This window comes from Aspergillus campestris (genome assembly GCF_002847485.1).
Source record: "Aspergillus campestris IBT 28561 chromosome Unknown P168scaffold_12, whole genome shotgun sequence".
NCBI classification, from domain to species: Eukaryota; Fungi; Ascomycota; class Eurotiomycetes; order Eurotiales; family Aspergillaceae; genus Aspergillus; species Aspergillus campestris.
Window position 1 is genome coordinate 252,109 of NW_020194347.1, and position 19,825 is coordinate 271,933.

A 19,825-nucleotide genomic window follows, 5' to 3' on the forward strand; every position below is an offset into this window, starting at 1 on the left:
ATTATATAACTATTCACATCTTTCTTCCAAGATTGACTCCAAACCAAAGACATCAAAGGACAGAGATATAGGCATCGGTATAGATATAGAGATAGAGATAGAGATAGAGGGCAACCCTAAACCCTAACCAGCAGCAATACCAGATCTGGCCGTCCCGGCCAATCATACGTCATAAATACGATACGCATCGGTTCCGCATTCTTTCGACCGAGTCGCATTCATTGCTTTTGTTTCTTCTCCTCTTCTTCTGCTTCTTGACCTGCTGTTCATCCCTTGCGTGTTCTCTCTCTTTCCCTCCACTCCTCCAAACATGGCTTGACTTCTTTTGCCCCCCCCTTCCCCCTTCACCCATCATGGCCGACAGTAGACGTCTTCTGGCCCCCGCTCCGCCCGGGATCGCCGCCTCCACCGACTCCCAGCGCCGCAAGAATGTTGGGACGGCCTGCAAGGCATGCAAGGCGCGCAAGTTGAAGGTGACTAGTCTTCCATCAACCCGTTCAGATTAGGAATCAACAGTATGGAGATCGAAAGAAGGGAAGAAAGGGAAAGAAAGAGAAAGAAAGAAGAACTAACCATCCACCTCCGACGAGTGATGTCCCCAGTGTACCGGAATGGTCCCCTGCGCCAACTGCCACAAATCGCGCCTCGAATGCACCCTCGACACCACTGCCGACCGTCGCCGTCGTGGCGCCCTGAAGCGCAAGATCGATGAGCTCGAAGACAAGGAAGACCTCCTCGTCCGACTAGTCGGCGTCCTGCGTGAGAGCGGCAACCGTCGCGCCTATCCGCTCGTCAATCTCATCCGCAGCAACGCATCCCTGCCCGAGATCCGCTACTACATTGACCACCAGCTGTCGCGCGACGAGGCAGCCCGGACCCCCGAGATTCTCGAGATCGGGCACGTCGTCGACTCGAGGGACGACGCCCGCTCCTTGCGTCGCATCCTCGACACCAAGCGCTTGTCGGATACCCCGCGGTTTCGGGTCCCCGCGCGTCCGTGGACGAGAGTCGTCGAGGATGACGATCTGGTGTCCCATCTGGTGTCGCTTTGGTTCACGTGGTGTCAGCCGTTTGGGGGCTGTTGGGTCGACCGCGGGCGGTTTCTGCGTGATATGCAGACGGGTAATGCCGCTGGGCGTCGCTTTTGTTCGCCGTTTTTAGTGAATATTATTTTGGCGGATGCTTGTGTATGTTTCTCTCCGTTTCTGCTTTTCGTCTTTGTTTTTTTTCCATTCGGCCTGTATTAATGGTGTAGGCATACTCCGACTACCCCGAAGCGTATGCCATCCCCGGGGATGTCGCCTCGAAAGGGGCGCATTTCTTTGACGAGGCCAAACGGTTACTTGAAAGAGAAGAAGGGCGGATCACTCTACCAACAGTCCAAGGACTCGGGGTGCTGTGGACATGGTGAGCCAACTCTCCCCACCATCCGTCCAACAGAAGCTCATCATCCAGTGCCTCCCTCACCCGTCGCGACCGTCAAGGCTGGATCTACCGCAGCCAACTGGCCTACTCGCTGCGCGAGCTCGTCCAGGATAACCCACCCGTCGCCGGGTCCACCGACCCAGACCAATCATTGATGGCCCAAGCCGTCTACTCCATTCGCTGGGGCATCTTCAACATCGCCACGTAGGACCTGACTTATACCCGCCGATGCACCGCTCCATCACCCAGTCCGAAAGGAAGAAAGATGATTGACACGCGCAGGATCCACGCCCTCGCCGAGAAGAAAGTCCCCGCCATCAAATCGCCGCAGGGGGCGGCCTGCGCGCCGCCACCACCCTGCGACCACACAGCCGATCCAGAAGAAGACTGGCAGCCTTATCCCGCGCAGACGGACGATTCCCCGACACCGTCCCACACCGCCTGCGTCCTGTCGGCTCTGTCCAGCCTCAGCCCGATCGTCTACGACGCGACGCGTTTCCTCTACGGCGGAGAAGAGACTACCCCTCGGCACGAATGGTCATCGCTGGACGAGCGCCTGCGCCAGTGGGCCGCCGATCGGTTGCAAGGGTGTTTGGCACGGGGGAATATGGAGCTTCCACATGTTTTGTGCTTGCAGTGTGTTTCCTTTACAATTCCCACCCAACTTAATTTTTCGCCCTCAATACTAACAGGACCAAAACAGCATGTGCTATCACACCGTAACCATCGCCCTGCAGAACACATCACTCACCACCATCACCCATCCCCCCAGCCTGACTCCCAATCCCAACCCCAATTTCAACCCCTCCCCCACCCCCACAAGCCTCGCCTCCGCCCGCAGCATCGCAGACCTCATCCGCACCCACCGCGGCGCCTGGGGCCTCGACCGCATGCCAGCAAGCAACATCCAATGGATGACCGCCGCGCTCTTCACACTCTTCCCACGCCTCGACGAGCCCTTCAACCGCGACGCCTTCATCGGTCTCTGCGTTGCCGCAAAGGCTTTCTCGCGCCGCTGGGAGGCAACCCGCACGACGCTAGGCGCGGTGCAGGCTGTCGCGAGGGAAAAGGGCGTCGTGTTACCCGTTGAGACAGATCCGCTGTTTCAGGAGCTGGATAAGCTTGCCGGGGTTAGTGCGGTGGGGAGGCGAATGTCGGGGGAGACGTCTTCGGAGACGAATAATTTGATTTAATTTGGATTAGATTGGTCTGGTTATATATTTGGTTATCTAAGTGTGTATGGGTTTTGTTGGTTTGTTGTTTTTTTTTTCTTTCTTTCTTTTTTTTTTTTTTTCCAGTTTAGGGTGTTTTGGGCTACTATATTCAAGAGATAGATAGATGTATCCAACATCATCAATTATGCCAACTGTCACCCACCAATATCATAGGAGAATATGGCTGCTAACAACTGCAGTGGTTTACCGCATAATTACCTGTTTATGTTAGCTCCTGAGAATATTTAGTCAATACGTACTCTCCGAGAATCGCATGTAAACTCTTGATCTACTACAAGCAATGTATAGAACTCTATACTATGGCCAAATATGTACTAACTATGTAACTAATTTTTTCTTCAAGCTATAGGTGTGTACGCGGGTGCTGGGGAGGGTCTCCTATCTACCCTTTGGGTACTTTGAGTCTCTACGCGGGTACTTTGGGGGATCCTCTGGGGCTACTTGGGGGCTTGTACGCGTTCCTCAGGCCTATGCTTCAGAAGACGCGAAGTGGATGCTTTACAGAGCTTTATATAGTTTCTATGACAAACTCTATATAGGTACTTTGGTACGTCCCGTGAGACTACTGAAAAAAATTCAACATGCCAGATGCCAGATCCCACTCAACACCATCCAACCCATCCAACCCATCCAACCCATCCAACCAATCCAACCAATCCAACCAATCCAACCAATCCAAATGAGAAACAACCAGAGAGAAAGCAAAACTAAACAGCCGAATCGTTATCCTGCACCGGCTTCTTCATCATCCGAGCTTGCCCGCGCCTAGTCTTAGTCTGATAAAAATGCCACAGCGCCCAAGCCATAACGGTCGCCAGCGTCAACGGCACCGTCACAGCCCAGTATAGCCAGAAGTTCGACGATACGGCCCACGTCGATTGGCCCTGCCCGGGACCATCCATGTCGAAGAAATTGGTTCCAAAAACGCCAGACACAAATGTGCCGGGGAGATACACCAGACTGACGACTCCGATGGTCTTCATGATTGCGCTGTCGCTTTGGGCGTCTTTGCCGAAGCGCTGCGAGACGAGGTTGAATGCCTTTTCATTCCATATTAGCTTTTTAGCCACCCTTTCTTTCTTCCTTCCTTAGTTCTTTCTTTCCTTAGAAAAAGGTGGAAGCGAAAGCAAAAGGAAAAGGCAATGGAGAATCCTCAAAAATGAAAAGAAACATACCAAGTTAATCTCATTCTGCAACCTATCCGTCAACGACTGCGACCGAATCCGCGCAGAGTTAATCTCTCTTGCCGCAAAAACCACCCTCTGCTGCGTCTGCATCCAGGAGCCGCGCATGAGCCCGCTCACGAGATCCGGGTGCTCATCACGCCAGCGGGAGAGCTCATCGCGCAGACTGGTGAGCGTCGCTTCGGCGACTTGAAGCGTCTCCGTTGAGTGGAAGATGTGGCGCGCGATGTCGTGCAAGTTGTGGAAGTCGGGGGCGGTCGGCTTCTCTAGGTTTCGGGCCTGTTCTCCGGTTCTTTTCTTAGATTTTCTTTCTTGCATTGCGCGTTGAGAGATGTCGGCGTGTTTACATATTTGCATGCAGCATTCTCAAAGAAGAAAGCAAAGCAAGCAAAGCAAGCAAAGCAAGGAAAGCATGAACATGCAAAGAAGAAAATCAGACGCACCTTCTCAACATCCCTGACTATATCCCGCAGATACCAAAATGACTGTTTATACATTGAGAGCACTGCAGTTGCAAAGAGACCGTGCCACATGTATGGGTTTAAGTGTCGGTTCTTGAAGGGCGCCAGGGTTTCCATCTGCGCGGTCAAGTCGGCCTCCTGTTGAGGGGGCAGGTTGATAAACCAGACACGCTGGGTGTCGGCCTTGGGGTCCCATTGCACGAGGACAGCGGGTTGCACCCAGTAGTATTTGGCCGGGGGCGGGGGTGCCATTTTGATCTTGAAACAACTCCAGGAGTCTAACAGGGTTTAGTCCATAGACATGTGTTGCGGACAGCCCAGCGAGCTGGGGAGAGGGGACAGCATTTACCATGTCTGGTGATTAACTTTCCGTCCTCGTCATAATCGTAATCACACACGAATGTCCCGTTCAGGTCTTCTTCCACCACAGGCAGGAAAGAAGTTGGGAGCAGCGACTGCGCGTGCTCTGCTAAGGTTTCGGCCGAGGCGAATCTGTAATCTTAGCTTTATATCCTTCTCAGACTGCTCCCATATATACGACGTACATAACAGTCGTTGCACGTGTCTATATTGCATCAGTGTTGGCTCCTAATTCACAGTTCCCATCTTAAGGACGGCCTACCCGGATATCGTTGACTGGGCCTCGTCGGGGGTTCGTCCAGTGACCTGTTTCTACGCGAATCAGCACCCAAATGTCACCCGTATCGAATGACTAGCCGTACCATCCTCCTCGTAGAAAAGGGCATCATTAGGCGGCGGCGGTGGAGATTCGGTCGGAGCTTTTTCCACTGGCGTCGACGCCACTGGGCTTGTCGTCGATTCCATGACTCCAAATATAATATATTCTGCACAAAACTTCAACAAAGTCTAAACGACGAAGAATTTTGAACAAAGAACAATGCGGTTCAACCGCAGATACCAACAAGCGAAGTCATTACAGCTCCCCATCCACGCTCACGACGGTGGATGGGAAGGCTGGCGCTTATGCAGGCTACCTGGCGACGATCCAGGATTAAGCGATATCCAACCAATCGTGTCCACAGCCACGCCTTGACAGGGTTTCTACGACCCTCAGCGCGAATAATCTCTCTTGACCGCTCATTGGGCTCTCACAGAGATGGGTCTCGAACTTGCGCCATGTCTGACTGCACGTATTCCACCAAGACACGTCGGTCGCGGGGCGCATTGACGCCGGATTACGCCTCGCGGTAGGCGCCGCTGCAAGGAGAAACGGACCGACGCGCTCGGCGGGCTATGCCTTCACATTGTGGCGGCCTTTTTTCTTCCTAGGCTTTCTGGAGTGTCTGAGCTTGACTGGTGGACGTGCAGGAGAGAATGAGGTTGGCCTGTCATTTAGTATGTAAAGATCACGTGATGTGTGACTGCGGCTGCCTTGGGCCTCTCGCTAAACTTGATATTGTGATTGTGTGATGTGATTTCGAAGTCTTAGTCGGCTAGAGAATTAGAGTCTTCAATTTGCGCTGTTGAAAGTGTTGAAAATGGTGGTTCATGACATTAACAGGGCTCTCCATGGAGAGTATGCATCTCTAGGGCAGGTGCGACAGGGTGGAACTATGTCTTTTGTTGAAACACAACTAGGAATAAATCATGTTTCTTTGTATATCTCATGTATTCATTGGTCTCCTTTTGCTTTTGTGGCACTCTATCATTTTTATGAATACTAATCAACCGTGATAATGGTGATAACAAGAAGATTGGTACTAGGCTGCCCATATTAGTACTGTTGCATGCACTGGTGTAATGCTATTTTAGCTTTTCAATCACATCAAACTCAAGTCAAACTTACAACTCTGTAATGCAAGGGGTATTCCCTAGAGACACGTTGTGACCTTAGGATCTCTCAGATTGATAGATAGAATGACATCATGGAGTATGTCATCTAGATTAGATAGATGATAAAACTACAATGAAGTGATCTATCACCATATAGATTCACTGTCGTACTCTCTATCACCGGTGGTCCCATGAAAGAACTATTATCATAATTGTATCATCATGATAAATCATCTTTTCACTGTACTCATTACAATGACAATAGTGTTGTACCAAGTGAATATCAGATCCAGGTTACTCCTGGTTGGTAGCACCAATGGTACAACGCCCATGGAAAGCCACGGATGAGATGACCAGTCATTCGCTGTCTTTGCTTCACCGGAAATATATTAAATCAAGTGAAGACAAAGAGTGGAGGGGAAAAGTCAAACGCAGTGTGCCTACAACCTTCTCTCCTCACTATTCCTTTAATCTGACAGATATCCTATCCTCACACAACCCATGGTGGAAAAGGACCTCACAATGGAGAAAACGGAGAAGACAACTTCCTACAGCCAGGTCGCCTGCATAGGAGCCGGCCTCAGCGCCATAGCCCTGGGGGCGACCCTGAAAAGATGGTACAAGATCGATAACATCCGCTTCTTCGAGCGCCACGAGGAGTCGGGTGGAACCTGGGCGATCAACTCCTACCCGGGTATGCATCTCGACTCATTCATACCCCCGCTCTATCTACACAATCGTAACTAACTTGTTTCCAGGATGCGCCTGCGACGTGCCCAGCGCACTGTACAGCTTCTCTTTCGCGCTTAACCCGAAGTGGACCAAGTTGATGCCCTCCTGGAGCGAGATCAAAGCGTACCAGGAAGGTATCGTCGAGCAGTACAGCCTGCGCGACAAGATGCGCTTCCGCACAGAGGTTGTCCAATGTATCTGGCAGGAAGGCACCGCGCGCTGGTTGCTGGTAGTGCGCGATCTTGCCTCAGGAGAGACCTTCCACCACGAGTGCCAGATCTTGATCAGTGCCACGGGCCTCCTCGTGCAGCCTCGAGAGTGCGATATCCCCGGGGCAGCGAGCTTTAAGGGAGCGCTATTCCATTCCGCGCGATGGGACCACAGTGTGAATCTGGAAGGGAAGCGCGTCGTCGTCGTGGGGAACGGATGTGAGTATTGCCCAGCAGATGTGTATATGTGTTTAGAGAGGATTAGCTGAGGGAGGAGCACAGGCACCGGGACGCAGATTGTGCCGGCGATCGTCGACAAAGTTTCTTCCGTCACGCATGTGGTTCGGACCAAGCACTGGTTCGTTGAGGCGATAAATGGCGCGTATCCTCGTATCCTGATATGGATCTTCCGCTTCATTCCCTTCGCGATGCGACTGCATCGACTGCATATCTTCCTACTCATGGAGATGGCCTACCGCCTATTTCCTAACACCAAGGCTGCAGCGAGACTGCGCCAGAAGACCCGGAACGAGGCAGAAGCGTATATCCGCCAGACCGCGCCGGAGAAATATCATGACCTGCTGATACCCGACTTTGAGATTGGATGCAAGGTAAGCTCACAAATAATAAGAGCAAAATCAAAAACAAAAGAAAAGAAGAAGAGCTAAATACTATCAGCGCCGCATCTTCGACCCAAAGTACCTGCCAACACTGCACAACGAAAAAGTGAACCTCACCAAAACAGACATCACCGCGATCCTCCCCGACGGGATCCAAACCACCGACGGGTTCATTCCCGCCGACATCATCGTCCTCGCCACCGGGTTCCAGACCAACAAATTCCTGCCGTACACGCAAGTCCACGGACGCAGTGGGACGATCCAGGAGCACTGGCAGCGGTTCGACGGGCCCGAGGCGTACAACTGCACTGCGCTGAGTGATTTCCCCAACTTCTTTATGATCCTGGGACCGAATACCGGCACGGGACATACATCTGCGCTGATGGCGTCGGAAAAGTATGTATACCCTGACGTCACCTGATGAATTGACCCATAAAAATGCTAATCTGTTCCTGGTAGTGCGATCAACTTTGCGATGCGCATGCTGAAGCCCGTGCTGAAGGGCGAGGCCGACTATGTCGAGGTCAAGCAGGAGGCGGAAGACACATACGCACAAAATATCCAAGCTGCCTTGCAGGATACGGTTTGGAATACCGGATGCACGTCGGTATGACCCTCCCCCCAAAATTTATACGGTCGACAGATAGATGCAGTGGCTGACTGATGTCACTAGTGGTATGTGGGGCCCAATAATTGGAATTCCATGACCTATCCGTGGTCGCAGGCTCACTATTGGTACCACTGCTTGTTTCCGACATGGTCGGACTGGATAGTGAAGGTACGTAAGAATACACACATATCGTTAACTAACTGACTGTGTGTAGAGGACGCAGAAGCAAGTTGCAAAGGTCCATCGCCGCCGTAGAGTGACTGCGGGTGTCATCGCAGGTGCTCTACTGGCTTGTCTGGCGGTGCCACTTGCCTGGAACTCCGAGACTTTTGGATTTGAAATGCCGACTATGGCAAAGAAGTTTGGGGCGAGACTGTATGATGGGATTTGGTAGAGCTGGATAATTGGGTCGCTTCCTTGGAGTAAAACTCTGGATGGAAAGATACGTACAGTATGAGCATGTGGTTGATGTTCATGACGATGTTGTTATTGATCATGTTGGATTCCGTCTTGGTCATTTGTTAATAGTTTAAAGTCATTAATAATAATAATCCATATCCTTAATATGCTGCTTTGAATCAACCTTAACATAAAACATCACTTTCTCAAATTACATGCGTTGTCTTTGCTGGAGAAGAGACAGGAGGCCATATCACATGTCCCCATCTTGCCCTAGTATCATACAATTCACCAGCCTACAGGCCTTTTGGGTCTCTATAATCTTAGCTATCCATGAGGAAAGGTATGTTTCGGCCTCAAGGTAAAAAATTGTCATGATGTACCCTAAACGAATGCTAGATACACATCGAGGTTTCTTTTCCATCATTCCCATACTCAATCATTTCACATCTCCACAAAACGTATCCATCACAAATCTTCCCTTCATCATCATCATGCATCATTCCATCCATAAATCCATAACCGTAATCAGGCATAAGCATCGATGCCCCGCTGGATATGCTTGGCAATACCAGCGGACAACTCCTTGGCCAGATCCTTCAGCGCATCAGGAACCTGAGCGGTAATAGCATCCGCAAGACCCTGCGCGGACTCCTTCTGCGCCGTCAGCGAGGCCGCCACCTTCTCGGACAGAGTATCCTTATCAAAGTTCGGCTTGGCAGCGATGACAGCGTCAACAAGACCACCCACATCGTCGGTGAGGGTCTCAATAGGCTTGACGATGGCGAGCGCATCAGTCGAGCTGAGGGGGTCGAATCCCTTGACGCTGGTCGTGCCGGTGTTGATCACCTCGTTGAGCTTGTCGGAGGCAGTCACGACGGCATCTCCCTTGGCAGAGCCGCCCACGTAGTCGGCGACGGCCGTGTTGACAACCGCAACCTGATCGCTGACGGTCGCGATCACGCCCTTGTAGTCATCGGCGCCGCGCTTGGCGATGCGGATGGGCTCGGCGACGCTGGTGCCGATGAGGCCGAGGGTGAGGAGGGTGGTGAAGAACTTCATTGTGGTGGTATATAAAAGGATTCTTGCGAGACTGAGGAAGGCTTTTGTTTCTGTCTTGTTCTGGAGATTGATTGTTGATGATCTTCTCAATGGGTGGGTTCTGAAGCCCTATTTATACCTGTCCGTCTGGAGTCCGCTCCATCGTCGAGGCAGATGCTACCGCGGTATACCCCACCGCTCAATCCCACCCCTGCACGCTCATATTTCGATGCGATTCTGCAAGGCAATTGCTCATGTAGGCGCCACCAAACCAGGACATCTAAGATGACAGCCTCGGGAGACTCACAAGAATAAGCCCCAGTCACGACATGAGGACTTCACATGCCGCACAAAATGCAGCTGAACAGCATCTTATTCCCTCTCAATGCCTTCTACGCGCCTCGGCGGATCAATCTTACCAAGCCACCAGCGAAGAACAACCCAGCACAAAGAGTCCGGCATCCAGCGAAGCACGGGACAGCCCAGAAGGAGCCAGCCTTGGCCGTGAGTAAGTCCGCGAATGAGAGGGTTTCTGCAAGGGATGTGGACGGTTGAATCACCGCGATCGCGCAAGCCACCCCCGCCTCTCGATATTAGGCGGATGTCACCCTATGTGGGCTGGGGGTTGGTTTTATATTGCCCGCTGGGATCGTCATCCCCGGATTCTGTTCTCGTCATTCCGGGCGCGAGCGCGAACTAGACCGTCTTGTTTCCCCGCATTTGTGCCGATTGTTCGCCCTTGGCGACTGTTTACCCCTGGTCTTTGCTGTTTATGTCAAACTTGTTGTCGGGTATTCCAGCGCTTGGAGAGGCCCGGGTATGTCATTGGTTATAGATGCATGACTAGTTGGATTGATACGAGGATCACGGATGTTACTCGGTTTTTAGTAGAGGGACCTAGTCTTATGTCTCAAGGAGGTCACATACACAGTCGGACTGATATTGCCAACTTTCTCTAGGGCAAACAAGCTAACAATAGTCATTGTTGCCGATGGTCGCGGGATGTTGACTCGTCCGTGCCAATTGATCTAACGTGAGCTTACATCTGACTGTAACAGCTTACTCTATTCTGCAGAAATGTTGCGTTTTCGGACCTATAAGCCCATACCGATTATGATTATTTTTTTGTAGCAAAGCTGCCTCAGCCTTTGCCTCCCTATGTAGGTGTAGGGAATAGTAACATATTATAGTACAAAAGCCACAATATCAAGACAATCCCAAGACAGTATCCAAGATCATATCAAGCTGTGTCATGATATACCGAGTATCAGTCGACAGAAGGTCAAGATCCAACAAGCCAAATATTAGGTTTTCAATAAAGAACGGTCAAGGTATGGAAGTCCATCGCGAGGCAGAATCATTCCGTCCGACAAGTTTACTTGCTTGAGGGCTTACCACCACCCTGCTGGCCACCACCAGATCCGAGGAGAGCAAGAACGACAACACCGCTTCCGGCCATTGTGAAGATCTAGGTAGCTAGTTAGATTGGTTCATGGTGTTTTTCCTTTGTTCTTTGTTTCAAAAGGTCGAACTCACAATTGAATGTTCAGCGCGAAGCTGTTGAAAGTAGAAAGTTTGGAGGCTGAAGGAGCTTGTTGGCTTTGAGATCTTGGAGATTGATGAAGAATAAAAAACCAATCCAGAGGGTGATCTGACGGGGTATTTATAGACAAATTGAGGCCTAATGACTGCCAATCTGCCCAGTATCAGTTGGTGAAGGCGCTCATTCAAGGCCGGGTGTTGACATCAACAGCGGGTACGGACCCACCCGATCGATCGATCGATCGCTTCCACGCTTCCCCGACCGTCCCAAGCGCTTCTCATATCCACTCCCAGATTCTAGCCATACGACTTCACTGTGGAGAGTTCGACCCACGGAGAGCGCACCGGTAGAGTCATAGCCATTGTATTTTGCCCGATCTAACGTCCGCGTTAGGTAATCCTGCACGCACTTCAATATCATATCAATGTCATTGTGCTGGACAATTCCCCGCTTCTATGGCCTGTGTGTAGCATCGTTCGTACTGATATTGCGATATTCAACGCAATCGCTACGCCTTGACGTCAGACTCGGAGATTGGGCGATCAATCGGCTTCCTTGCACAGTGGTCTCTCGTGCCCTTTTGCCATCTTCAAATTCGAAGGCTCGCCACTCGTGGCCATTAGTTGATCTAGGTTGTACGTGATGAGTATCGTGTGGCGGAATCATGGCGACATCCACATTCCATGACGTTTGGTCCATTGAAGAAGGGTAGCAGTCGGTATTAAGGCCATGATGATGAGACCCCCGATCCATTCATGCGACTTACCCCGAGTCAACTCTCACAATGTACACTTTCCTAGACATCCCCTTGTTGGGCGTGCTTTGTTACTCCCCTAGGATGAACAGGGGGTGCTCATTTCCCTCCAACGACCATTGTCAAGATGCTAGAGCTAGCAATCGCCTCTCGTCTCGAAAAGGCCGTGGGTGATATCGAGGAGGTCATGCAAATATGCCAGGCCCCTTCTATATCGTTTGGCGTGGTACACAAAGGAGAGGTAGTCCTCAGGAAGAGTCTCGGACTTAGAGATGTCGAAGGCCAGCTGGAGGCAAATCCAGACAGCATCTACATGCTGGGCTCATGCTCGAAGATGTTCACGGCCGCCGCGGTAGGGCATCTCGTCGCCCAGGGAAAGATGGACTGGCTGGATCTCGTCCAAAAGCACCTGCCGGAGTTTGATCCCATCGGAGATCCAGATATTGGGAAACAAGCAGACATAATCGACACGATGCGCCATTCCACGGGTCTCTCGGATCCAATCGGCCTATATCTCGGGCCCGGCAACACGGTTCTCGACGACGACGAGGGCTTCATTGAGGTGCTCAACCAGATGCCGACAAGCAACGACGAAGGACAGCGGTTCAACTCTTACTGGATGTATAACAACGGAGCATATGGCCTGGTATCGAAAGTCGTGGAGAGAGTCGCACGCGCCCGCTTCTCGACCTACGTGAGAGAAAACGTCTTCAAGCCATTAGGAATGACTCGGTCTGCCGTGACCAGGTCGGACATCGACGGGAACATCGCATACCCTCACGTTCAGCTGGATGATCAAACTTTCACCAAGCTGCCATATCAATTCCTAGGATGCGAAGAGAATAACCCGATGCTCGCGGTCATGGGTATGGGCGCCTCGCTGAACGACATGCTGACGTGGGCCACTGCCATTCTCTCCGCTGAGCGACACGAGCAGCAACAATCCACCGAGGATGAGGCCAGTTCCGACCAGGAGGGATCACCGACCAGCGTTTCCAATGGGTCATCATACAGCTCCCCTGGACGAACAACGCCTAGCCCGCTCAAATACGTCAGCAAAGTCCGAAAAGCCTACTACACAAGGCCAACCAAAGACCGGTTCCAAAATGAGGCAGCCTACTGTATGGGCTGGCTCCGGTTAACAATGCCTTCGTCATTACTCGGAGAACTCAGCTTCAACACCATGACAAAGCCAGACAGCGAACCATACATGCTCGGCCAGGAATCCCCACAACGTCTCGCGATCGGCCACAACGGTGGCGTGATGGGATCTCTATCCGCCATCTGGACGTTCCCCGAGACGGACAGCGCCGTAGTCGCCCTAGCCAACGGCCGCAGCATCGGCGACGCGGCAGATTTCACGGCACAGATCTTGATCCAAGCGCTTTTTGACCTCCAGCCAAAAGTTGACATTGTCTCGTGGGCGCGGAAAGAGCGAGACCTGACACACAAATGGTTTGAAGAGAAGTACTTGCAGCCATGGCGGAGCAGAGATCTCTCAAACCATGACATTCCCCGCCGAGACAGCTCTGCCTATGTGGGTCGGTACCAGGGTTTCAACGGCACATATACCTTCAACATAGTTCCCCAGCCGCCCGAAAAGCAATCGGAGACGGGATCCCAGCTGGCCATGGCCTTCAAGCACAGTGATCCAGACACAATGCGTCCTCTGTACTTCGCCGATACAGATGCGTACACATTCTTTCCGGGGTCGTGGAATCGCTGGCTTGTCGACTCGATGCCGTCCCTGGCATACGAGTCCTCGGTTTTGAGGTTTAAGTGGGACGAAGCACGGTCTAGGATAGAAGGTCTCTGGTGGATTTGTGTAGATGAAAAGCCATCGTGGTTTTCACGCGTGGAAGAGCAATGAAATGCACTTAGAACTTATCTTACTCTTCCTCGGGTAATTTGACAACGTGTCACCGATCTCCATGCTTTCCCCAAGCTCAACGACCGGAAATCTGCAGGTTATTCGTAGTGGTATTCAAAACACAATACATACAGCCTAGGACAAGATAATGTCAATGTTATATAAAAGATCCTAAGGAAACGCCATTCACTCTACAATTCAAGCTTAATCCAACATAAGACCCCTCTGCGGGTCCACTGTTCTCAACCTCACCTGTACATGTTGCGACGCCTGCTCCATCTCAGCCGCGGTATCCGTGTTCAAGGGCCGCCTAACTTCACTCTCGCCATCAGGAAGACCATAAAAAAGCATAGGGGGAATAGGCGTAGATGACGGCAAACCGACTATCCAAATTAGCCACACTTGATGTTATTTTTATCTGTCAATTTGCAATCCTGCCAGTCTCTCAGGCGTTCAACTCATGTTGGTGCCTGTTAGTGCCTGAGGCATATTTATGCTGATCTCATCGAGTATTATAATGCCGATCTTCGATGCCTCAGGCAAACAGGATAAGTCAACTGACGCCGCTCAGAGCAAGCCAGCTTGTAAGTCCTACCTATAATACATCAGTAGGCTAAAAGCGCTTCTTTTCTCACAATATGAGCGTTCTCGAGTCGCGCCTATGTAGTAGTGTCTGATCTATACTGCGTTCAATCGCGAAGGTGAACCGACGCTGGACCACTCTTTCCCCTACAGTGGAACCAACAGGGCTGACTTGCAGAGATTTTTGCGCTTCGTCTATCTTCTTGGACTAATATAGCTGTATGTATCGAATATAAGTTCCTGGATGCCTATTTATAGTAAGTATGCTTGAGTGGCCATCAGGATAAGCAGCTTGGTATTGTATGGATATTCTGTTGGAAGTGGGAGACGGCCTGCATCGTAGATCACGAGGCCATCATCCCCCTTTGCAGATTGTCTATGTAAACCCAAGACTAGACTTCGGTCCAGTTGATTACTTCTTATCTTGGGCAAGATCTGACCTCCTGTATATCTGCCTCTAGCAGAGATGCCTACGCACATACCATCACCCTCAGCACGATCCGTATAGACCAGAGTGTTGTACAATGAGAGAATGATGCGTCAAGCGACTAGGAATCAAGGCAATCAGGATATGGCGACGACAAAAAATTCATTAAGATAGAGGGAATCCGATTTTTGATTTTCATTTCATCAAGACACATCTATTTTTCCATAGATGTACCATGAACGCAGGTTGGGTCCCCTCTTTTCTCGAGTACTCCGGACCTCCCGCTGCTATGACCATATGAACATAAAACCTCAGAAAACATCCTTTAAGCCGACTTGCTCTTGACAGCCTCACGACCCTTGCCGATGCGCTCGAGGATCTGCTCACGGTCCTTGTCGAGGTGGAGCTTGGTGATGACGACGTTGGAGGGGGCGAGAGGGGTGGGGACGCTCTGGCCGTTGCCCTTCTCGCGGGCGATGCGCTCGACGTGGATGCACCACTTCAGACGGTAGACGCTGGTGACCTTGCCCTCGCGACCCTTGTTGCTACCGCGGACAACGGTGACCTCGTCGTCCTTGCGGATGGGGATCGAGCGGACCTGTGAAAGCGACTGCGTTAGAATGATCTGTGATTGGGTCTTCAAATGTCCGCCATCCTTGCTTCCATCTTCCTTGTTCCATTTTTCAATTTCTGATTGTTTTCCGGTCGGCTTTCCTCCCACTCCCTACGGGCCCAGCGAGTCTGATCCCCAGTCCGGGAGTGGTTCTGCCAGATCCATCCAACCTTCGAGAGATTTGCAAATTCACACCGGTAAAATTCGAACGTACATTGTACTTGGCCCGGAGCTCGCGAGACAGAGGAGCGGAGAGGATGACACGTCGTTCCGAGGAAGGGGCGTTGAAGTGGGCGGCGCGCGACTTCCGGCGCGAAGAATGGAGCCCTGAAAACCACGCCTGTCAGTATACCATCTCGTAGCCGGTCGAAATCGCCGAATTGACGAGAGGAAAAAAGTCACGCACCGCGGTTCATGACAGTCATCTTGATAAGAGCCTCCTAAAGGGGATCGTGGAAGAACTCGAACGGGGGTGTCGTCGTGAGGTTTGTCGGGAAGGTCGTCGTCGGGAAGAGTCTGAATGTTCCAGTTTGGTGTGGCCGAAAATATGGGTTGTGCGTCACATGACCCTCCGCCTCGCCTAGCGCCGCATCCGACCTTCTGATTGGGTGGGCGGATCATCCACCGAGCCTTTCAACTGACCTCGACCTTTATCTCCAGTACTATAGTAGGTAAGAGTTAAGGCTTTCTTGATATCCTGTAGATTTCCTACAGGTATCGATCATAATGAGGTTACTGGGTTGTCTACTCAAATTTTCCAATCGGATTTGCACATGACTACAGTAGAATGTCATATATGCCACTCACAATCTACCCCATTATATCCAGACCACCCAGTACCTAGAAAAACTAGATAATTCCCACTCCCAGAAGTACATTGGATCCTTCAGTAAAATATAGGCAAAAGATGTGTATATATTCTATGCGGTACTAAGACTCAAGACCCACAGTGGTCATTCGGGAACCTTGTAGCCAAACTGACATCCAACGCTTTACCACACTCGCACGTAATACTTTATATGCCCAATCACAGCTATACATAATTCCATCCCAAACCAGTGAACGCTATGTAGAAGCTCCGTACAGGCAGAATTATCTTCCACTATGCACACCCGACAGTTATGTTCTGATATTCCTGACAGCCAGATCTCCTTCCCGATTGCTGCAACTCCCGCGCCCCACAGGCTCTATGGCAATATCATGCTGTCTAGTCTTTTGAAGATCAAGATGGATGGATATGCACATACATCAGTCGATGCATCAGTCGATGATCATAAGTGAGGAGCAGGAAGAAAGAATAAGATTCTAGAGATTAATCGAGTTCTTGCGCGGGTGTTGTAGTAAGTCACCCTACTGCTTCCTCGTTGCAACAATATATATAATCCAACTTCTACTGTAGCTGTTGGAGTATGAAGATGGCACTAATAGCGATCAAGAGGGGTTTCGATTACATTGACCCTCAGATATTATGTTCAATAAAATTGGAGCATCATAGTACAGTTTTTATCAATAGATAGATATACTTGGTCACATCAGCTGCCAATGTATGAGTGATCATGTCTTTGCTGAGCATGGTTTGTTCGGGGAAGTTGGTGTTTGAATATGGAACAAACATGTTTGTACTGTATGTACTGTTTGTTGAATTCCCGTGCTGATAACACTAAACCTATTCTTATCTTGCCTCTTCACCAGCTTCACCGACTACGTACAGTACGTAGTTTCCCACCGGATGGGTACGATTATCAAGCATGGACTGCACCTCAGCACCCACCTTGAGATCCAATGCATCAGAAAATTCGTGAAAATATTGTCAACCAGTTGACGTGTTATGGACATCGGAATTCTCACGACTAGTGGTGGCATTGGCTACAAGACGAGTCGCCCTAGGTCTTCTGGATAGATGGTTTCGACAACCATATCGTACAGCGAACCCCATTATCGCATGATCAATTCTAAACCAGGTTCTCTTTCAAGGGGTGGTGGCTATACATCTTCTTCCACAGGCATATGGATAAAACCTAGCTGTTTCGGCCGACTTTGCTCCATCCACCGTCCCAAGCAGTCAAGGGTAGATGCGCCTATGTGCTTAGACAACTTCAAATGGCCCGACCAGAACACCGTAATCGCCCCGGCTGCAGTAGAAAGCATCTAGGCGGCTCAGTCCTAGGTAATCCGCGCTAGTACCAGCATTTTCCTTAAAATTATTGCCCGAAAAAGCAGGTGTTGACTACATCATTGGATTGACCGCGTATATTCCAAACTGTGCCGGCTTCCGATGTTAGGTAATAGAGGCCAATGCAAGTAAGTGGCGATGCTCTCCTGTTGGGAACAGAGGCCTCTCAAGGTATTTCAGTTTCTCCTGCATCCTGGCGGGCGATATTCTTGCAGTAAGGCACGATGTGGTTTGGGTCCGGATTTGCCAAATTATGTACATGCACATGCCGAGAGAAAGTCTAATATTAGTATTCAGTACTCCAGCATTCCTCCCTAGGAAGTGGCCAATCAAAAACTGTTAACCTATGAGCTGGTTATATTTGTCCTCGCTGGGTGGTCGTGTAGCCTGGGTGGCTGACGCCTTCTGGTATGAACCTGTCCCCAACGCATTCCACAGAAAAGTCCGAGATCTATGACAAAATGGCAGTAGAGGCATTCTCGCCGAGGATGCATACCGACTGGCCGTTGGGATTTCCAAAAGGTTCATACACCGAACAGTTCGTGGAATTCTAATGGAAAAGCCATCGTGATTGGATTGGCGCAGTAGGCCTACCCGTGTTGGTGAAGGGAACGCATGAAGGGGCAGATGGTTGAGGGCCCTTGCCTTGACCAGCCAGCCACAGTACGTTTGTTTATCTTGCAGCAAGAGTGATAAAAGTGCATCGACTTGGTGCTACCCACAAAGGTATAAAATGGAGCCAATATCCCGCACTATCCTCCCAATCATCCCAACAATCAACCAGTCTTTTCTTCTCTCAAACGCTCTCTACCAATTTCAATTCACCGAGCCCTCGCTCCGTCAAACTTCAAGATGAACCTCCGCTCGCTCCTGCTCTACACCTCGCTCTTCGGGGGCATCATGGCAACCAAATTCACCATTACTGCCGAGGACCTAAAGAACTCGGAAGGTGTCACTGATGCCTCCCAGTTGCCGGAAAACGTGCACAATTCCCTTAAGACCCATGGCCCCTGCTGGATTGGCGATGACTGTGCTCGAGTAAGTGACCCATGTCGTTTGTCGCCTCCCGAAAACCGATATTTTGAGTGGTAGAAAGAAAGCTAACAGGCGTGTGTGGTATTTAGCGTGGCTGCTGCTTGCGGGTAAGTTTTGCTCCGCAGAGCTCAAATCCAACCTTCCTGACCCCAGACTGATTAATGTGTTTGACTGAATAGGGTGGTCGCCTCCCCGTCGGAATCTGCCAAGTAAGTGAAACCCGCTCGTTGATTGTCCCAACAGATCCCTGCTTGGCTGACTTCTGCAAATAGTGCTAAATGCCTTGATTATTTCGTTTTCTTCCCGGGCGACGCCCCGTTTTGGACGAGCGTTAGCGCGAAGACTTGGTATTAGTATAGGTTTTTGGGTCTCTGATAGACGAGGTTTTCCCCTGTACCGTAGTGCGAATGCAAATACCACTTTATCATGTCACAAATACCGCATAAGTCAGTTAACAGAGGCGAGGAGTAATGTAATAGAATCGTACTCGCATGTGCTTTAAATTTAGTCGACAGCTCTCGACTGACAGAGATGAGACTGCAGAAGGTATGAAATACTGTGAGCTTACTGTATGCTGCATGAATATGCGTGATCTTATTCACGTTAGTATTAGAGAAGAACCAGGAATAGCTATTCTTAACAAGTGGCTGACAGGATAGCTATACCATTAGAAACAGGGAGCACCGTTCTTAAGTAAGATTCACCACGAGATGCCCAGAAATGAGATCAAAGTTTGCTCAAATTACCAGCTCCAGTCCTAATTGAAAACATTGATGCTCCCCTTGCATGCTCTGCAAGGGACCCAGTTGCTATCAACCGGTAGTACTAAGTCCTGAACATACAGAGGTATCCGCATTGAGGTATATGGACCCTGTGGATGTGACAGAAGTCTCCCCCCTTTTCATAGAAGGATGATCTTTTGTATGTATAGAGGTATCAGGGCTTCTATTATTTTCCGCGATTGTGGCGCATGGGCTGTAGCGTCTATTATGTCGGGAGAATGAAACTCGAGATGAGAATTAGATAGAAATGGTCAAAGTAGGCAAAATAGTGTATATGTTGTGGATCGTCTTGAGTTTGCTTTAACCTGTGATAATAAATTCCGAGAAGAGAGAGAG

The 19,825-nt window shown here is 50.4% G+C and overlaps 7 protein-coding genes across 7 annotated transcripts; 4 read left to right on the plus strand and 3 right to left on the minus strand.

The window, feature by feature from the left end:
• Window positions 1-353: 353 nt before the first annotated feature.
• P168DRAFT_299412 (putative C6 transcription factor) lies at window positions 354-3,718 on the plus strand (the record flags this gene model as incomplete). Its single annotated transcript, XM_024838337.1, has 7 exons — window positions 354-473; window positions 603-1,187; window positions 1,256-1,407; window positions 1,456-1,629; window positions 1,708-2,061; window positions 2,198-2,559; window positions 3,678-3,718. The coding sequence occupies 7 exons, from the start codon at window positions 354-356 to the stop codon at window positions 3,716-3,718; spliced, it is 1,788 nt and encodes a 595-aa protein (XP_024689659.1).
• Window positions 3,589-5,208, minus strand: P168DRAFT_58687 (uncharacterized protein). Its single transcript, XM_024842027.1, has 6 exons — window positions 5,028-5,208; window positions 4,928-4,977; window positions 4,851-4,870; window positions 4,655-4,797; window positions 4,288-4,583; window positions 3,589-4,123 (listed from the first exon to the last, which is right to left on the minus strand). The coding sequence occupies exons 1-6, from the start codon at window positions 5,128-5,130 to the stop codon at window positions 3,749-3,751; spliced, it is 987 nt and encodes a 328-aa protein (XP_024689660.1). The 5' UTR covers window positions 5,131-5,208; the 3' UTR covers window positions 3,589-3,748.
• A 1,413-nt stretch (window positions 5,209-6,621) lies between these two features.
• On the plus strand, window positions 6,622-8,474 carry P168DRAFT_299413 (flavin-containing monooxygenase; the record flags this gene model as incomplete). The annotated part of the gene is made up of 6 exons (XM_024838338.1): window positions 6,622-6,793; window positions 6,858-7,259; window positions 7,323-7,651; window positions 7,719-8,056; window positions 8,120-8,267; window positions 8,334-8,474. 6 exons carry the CDS (start codon window positions 6,622-6,624, stop codon window positions 8,472-8,474), a joined length of 1,530 nt encoding a protein of 509 aa, XP_024689661.1.
• Window positions 8,475-9,071: 597 nt separating this feature from the next.
• P168DRAFT_329814 (cell wall mannoprotein 1 family protein) lies at window positions 9,072-9,731 on the minus strand (the record flags this gene model as incomplete). The annotated part of the gene is made up of 1 exon (XM_024841510.1): window positions 9,072-9,731. One exon carries the CDS (start codon window positions 9,729-9,731, stop codon window positions 9,198-9,200), a length of 534 nt encoding a protein of 177 aa, XP_024689662.1. The 3' UTR covers window positions 9,072-9,197.
• Window positions 9,732-12,134: 2,403 nt separating this feature from the next.
• Window positions 12,135-13,877, plus strand: P168DRAFT_329815 (serine hydrolase domain-containing protein; the record flags this gene model as incomplete). Its single annotated transcript, XM_024841511.1, has 1 exon — window positions 12,135-13,877. The coding sequence occupies one exon, from the start codon at window positions 12,135-12,137 to the stop codon at window positions 13,875-13,877; it is 1,743 nt and encodes a 580-aa protein (XP_024689663.1).
• A 969-nt stretch (window positions 13,878-14,846) lies between these two features.
• Window positions 14,847-15,956, minus strand: P168DRAFT_292964 (60S ribosomal protein uL24). The gene is made up of 3 exons (XM_024837708.1): window positions 15,906-15,956; window positions 15,714-15,826; window positions 14,847-15,484 (listed from the first exon to the last, which is right to left on the minus strand). The coding sequence occupies exons 1-3, from the start codon at window positions 15,922-15,924 to the stop codon at window positions 15,212-15,214; spliced, it is 405 nt and encodes a 134-aa protein (XP_024689664.1). The 5' UTR covers window positions 15,925-15,956; the 3' UTR covers window positions 14,847-15,211.
• A 2,501-nt stretch (window positions 15,957-18,457) lies between these two features.
• Window positions 18,458-19,127, plus strand: P168DRAFT_329817 (uncharacterized protein). Its single transcript, XM_024841512.1, has 4 exons — window positions 18,458-18,710; window positions 18,797-18,814; window positions 18,887-18,916; window positions 18,980-19,127. The coding sequence occupies exons 1-4, from the start codon at window positions 18,525-18,527 to the stop codon at window positions 18,983-18,985; spliced, it is 240 nt and encodes a 79-aa protein (XP_024689665.1). The 5' UTR covers window positions 18,458-18,524; the 3' UTR covers window positions 18,986-19,127.
• The last annotated feature ends 698 nt before the right edge of the window (window positions 19,128-19,825 follow it).

Coding starts and splice junctions, on each gene's coding strand:
- P168DRAFT_58687 (XM_024842027.1), bottom strand. CDS start 5,130: ATGGAATCGACGACAAGCCCAGTGGCGTCGACGCCAGTGGAAAAAGCT. Junction 4,978..5,027: donor CCTTTTCTACGAGGAGGATG/GTACGGCTAGTC, acceptor TGATTCGCGTAG/AAACAGGTCACTGGACGAAC. Junction 4,871..4,927: donor GCCCAGTCAACGATATCCGG/GTAGGCCGTCCT, acceptor GATGCAATATAG/ACACGTGCAACGACTGTTAT.
- P168DRAFT_292964 (XM_024837708.1), bottom strand. Junction 15,485..15,713: donor AGCTCCGGGCCAAGTACAAT/GTACGTTCGAAT, acceptor TCGCTTTCACAG/GTCCGCTCGATCCCCATCCG.
- P168DRAFT_329817 (XM_024841512.1), top strand. CDS start 18,525: ATGAACCTCCGCTCGCTCCTGCTCTACACCTCGCTCTTCGGGGGCATC.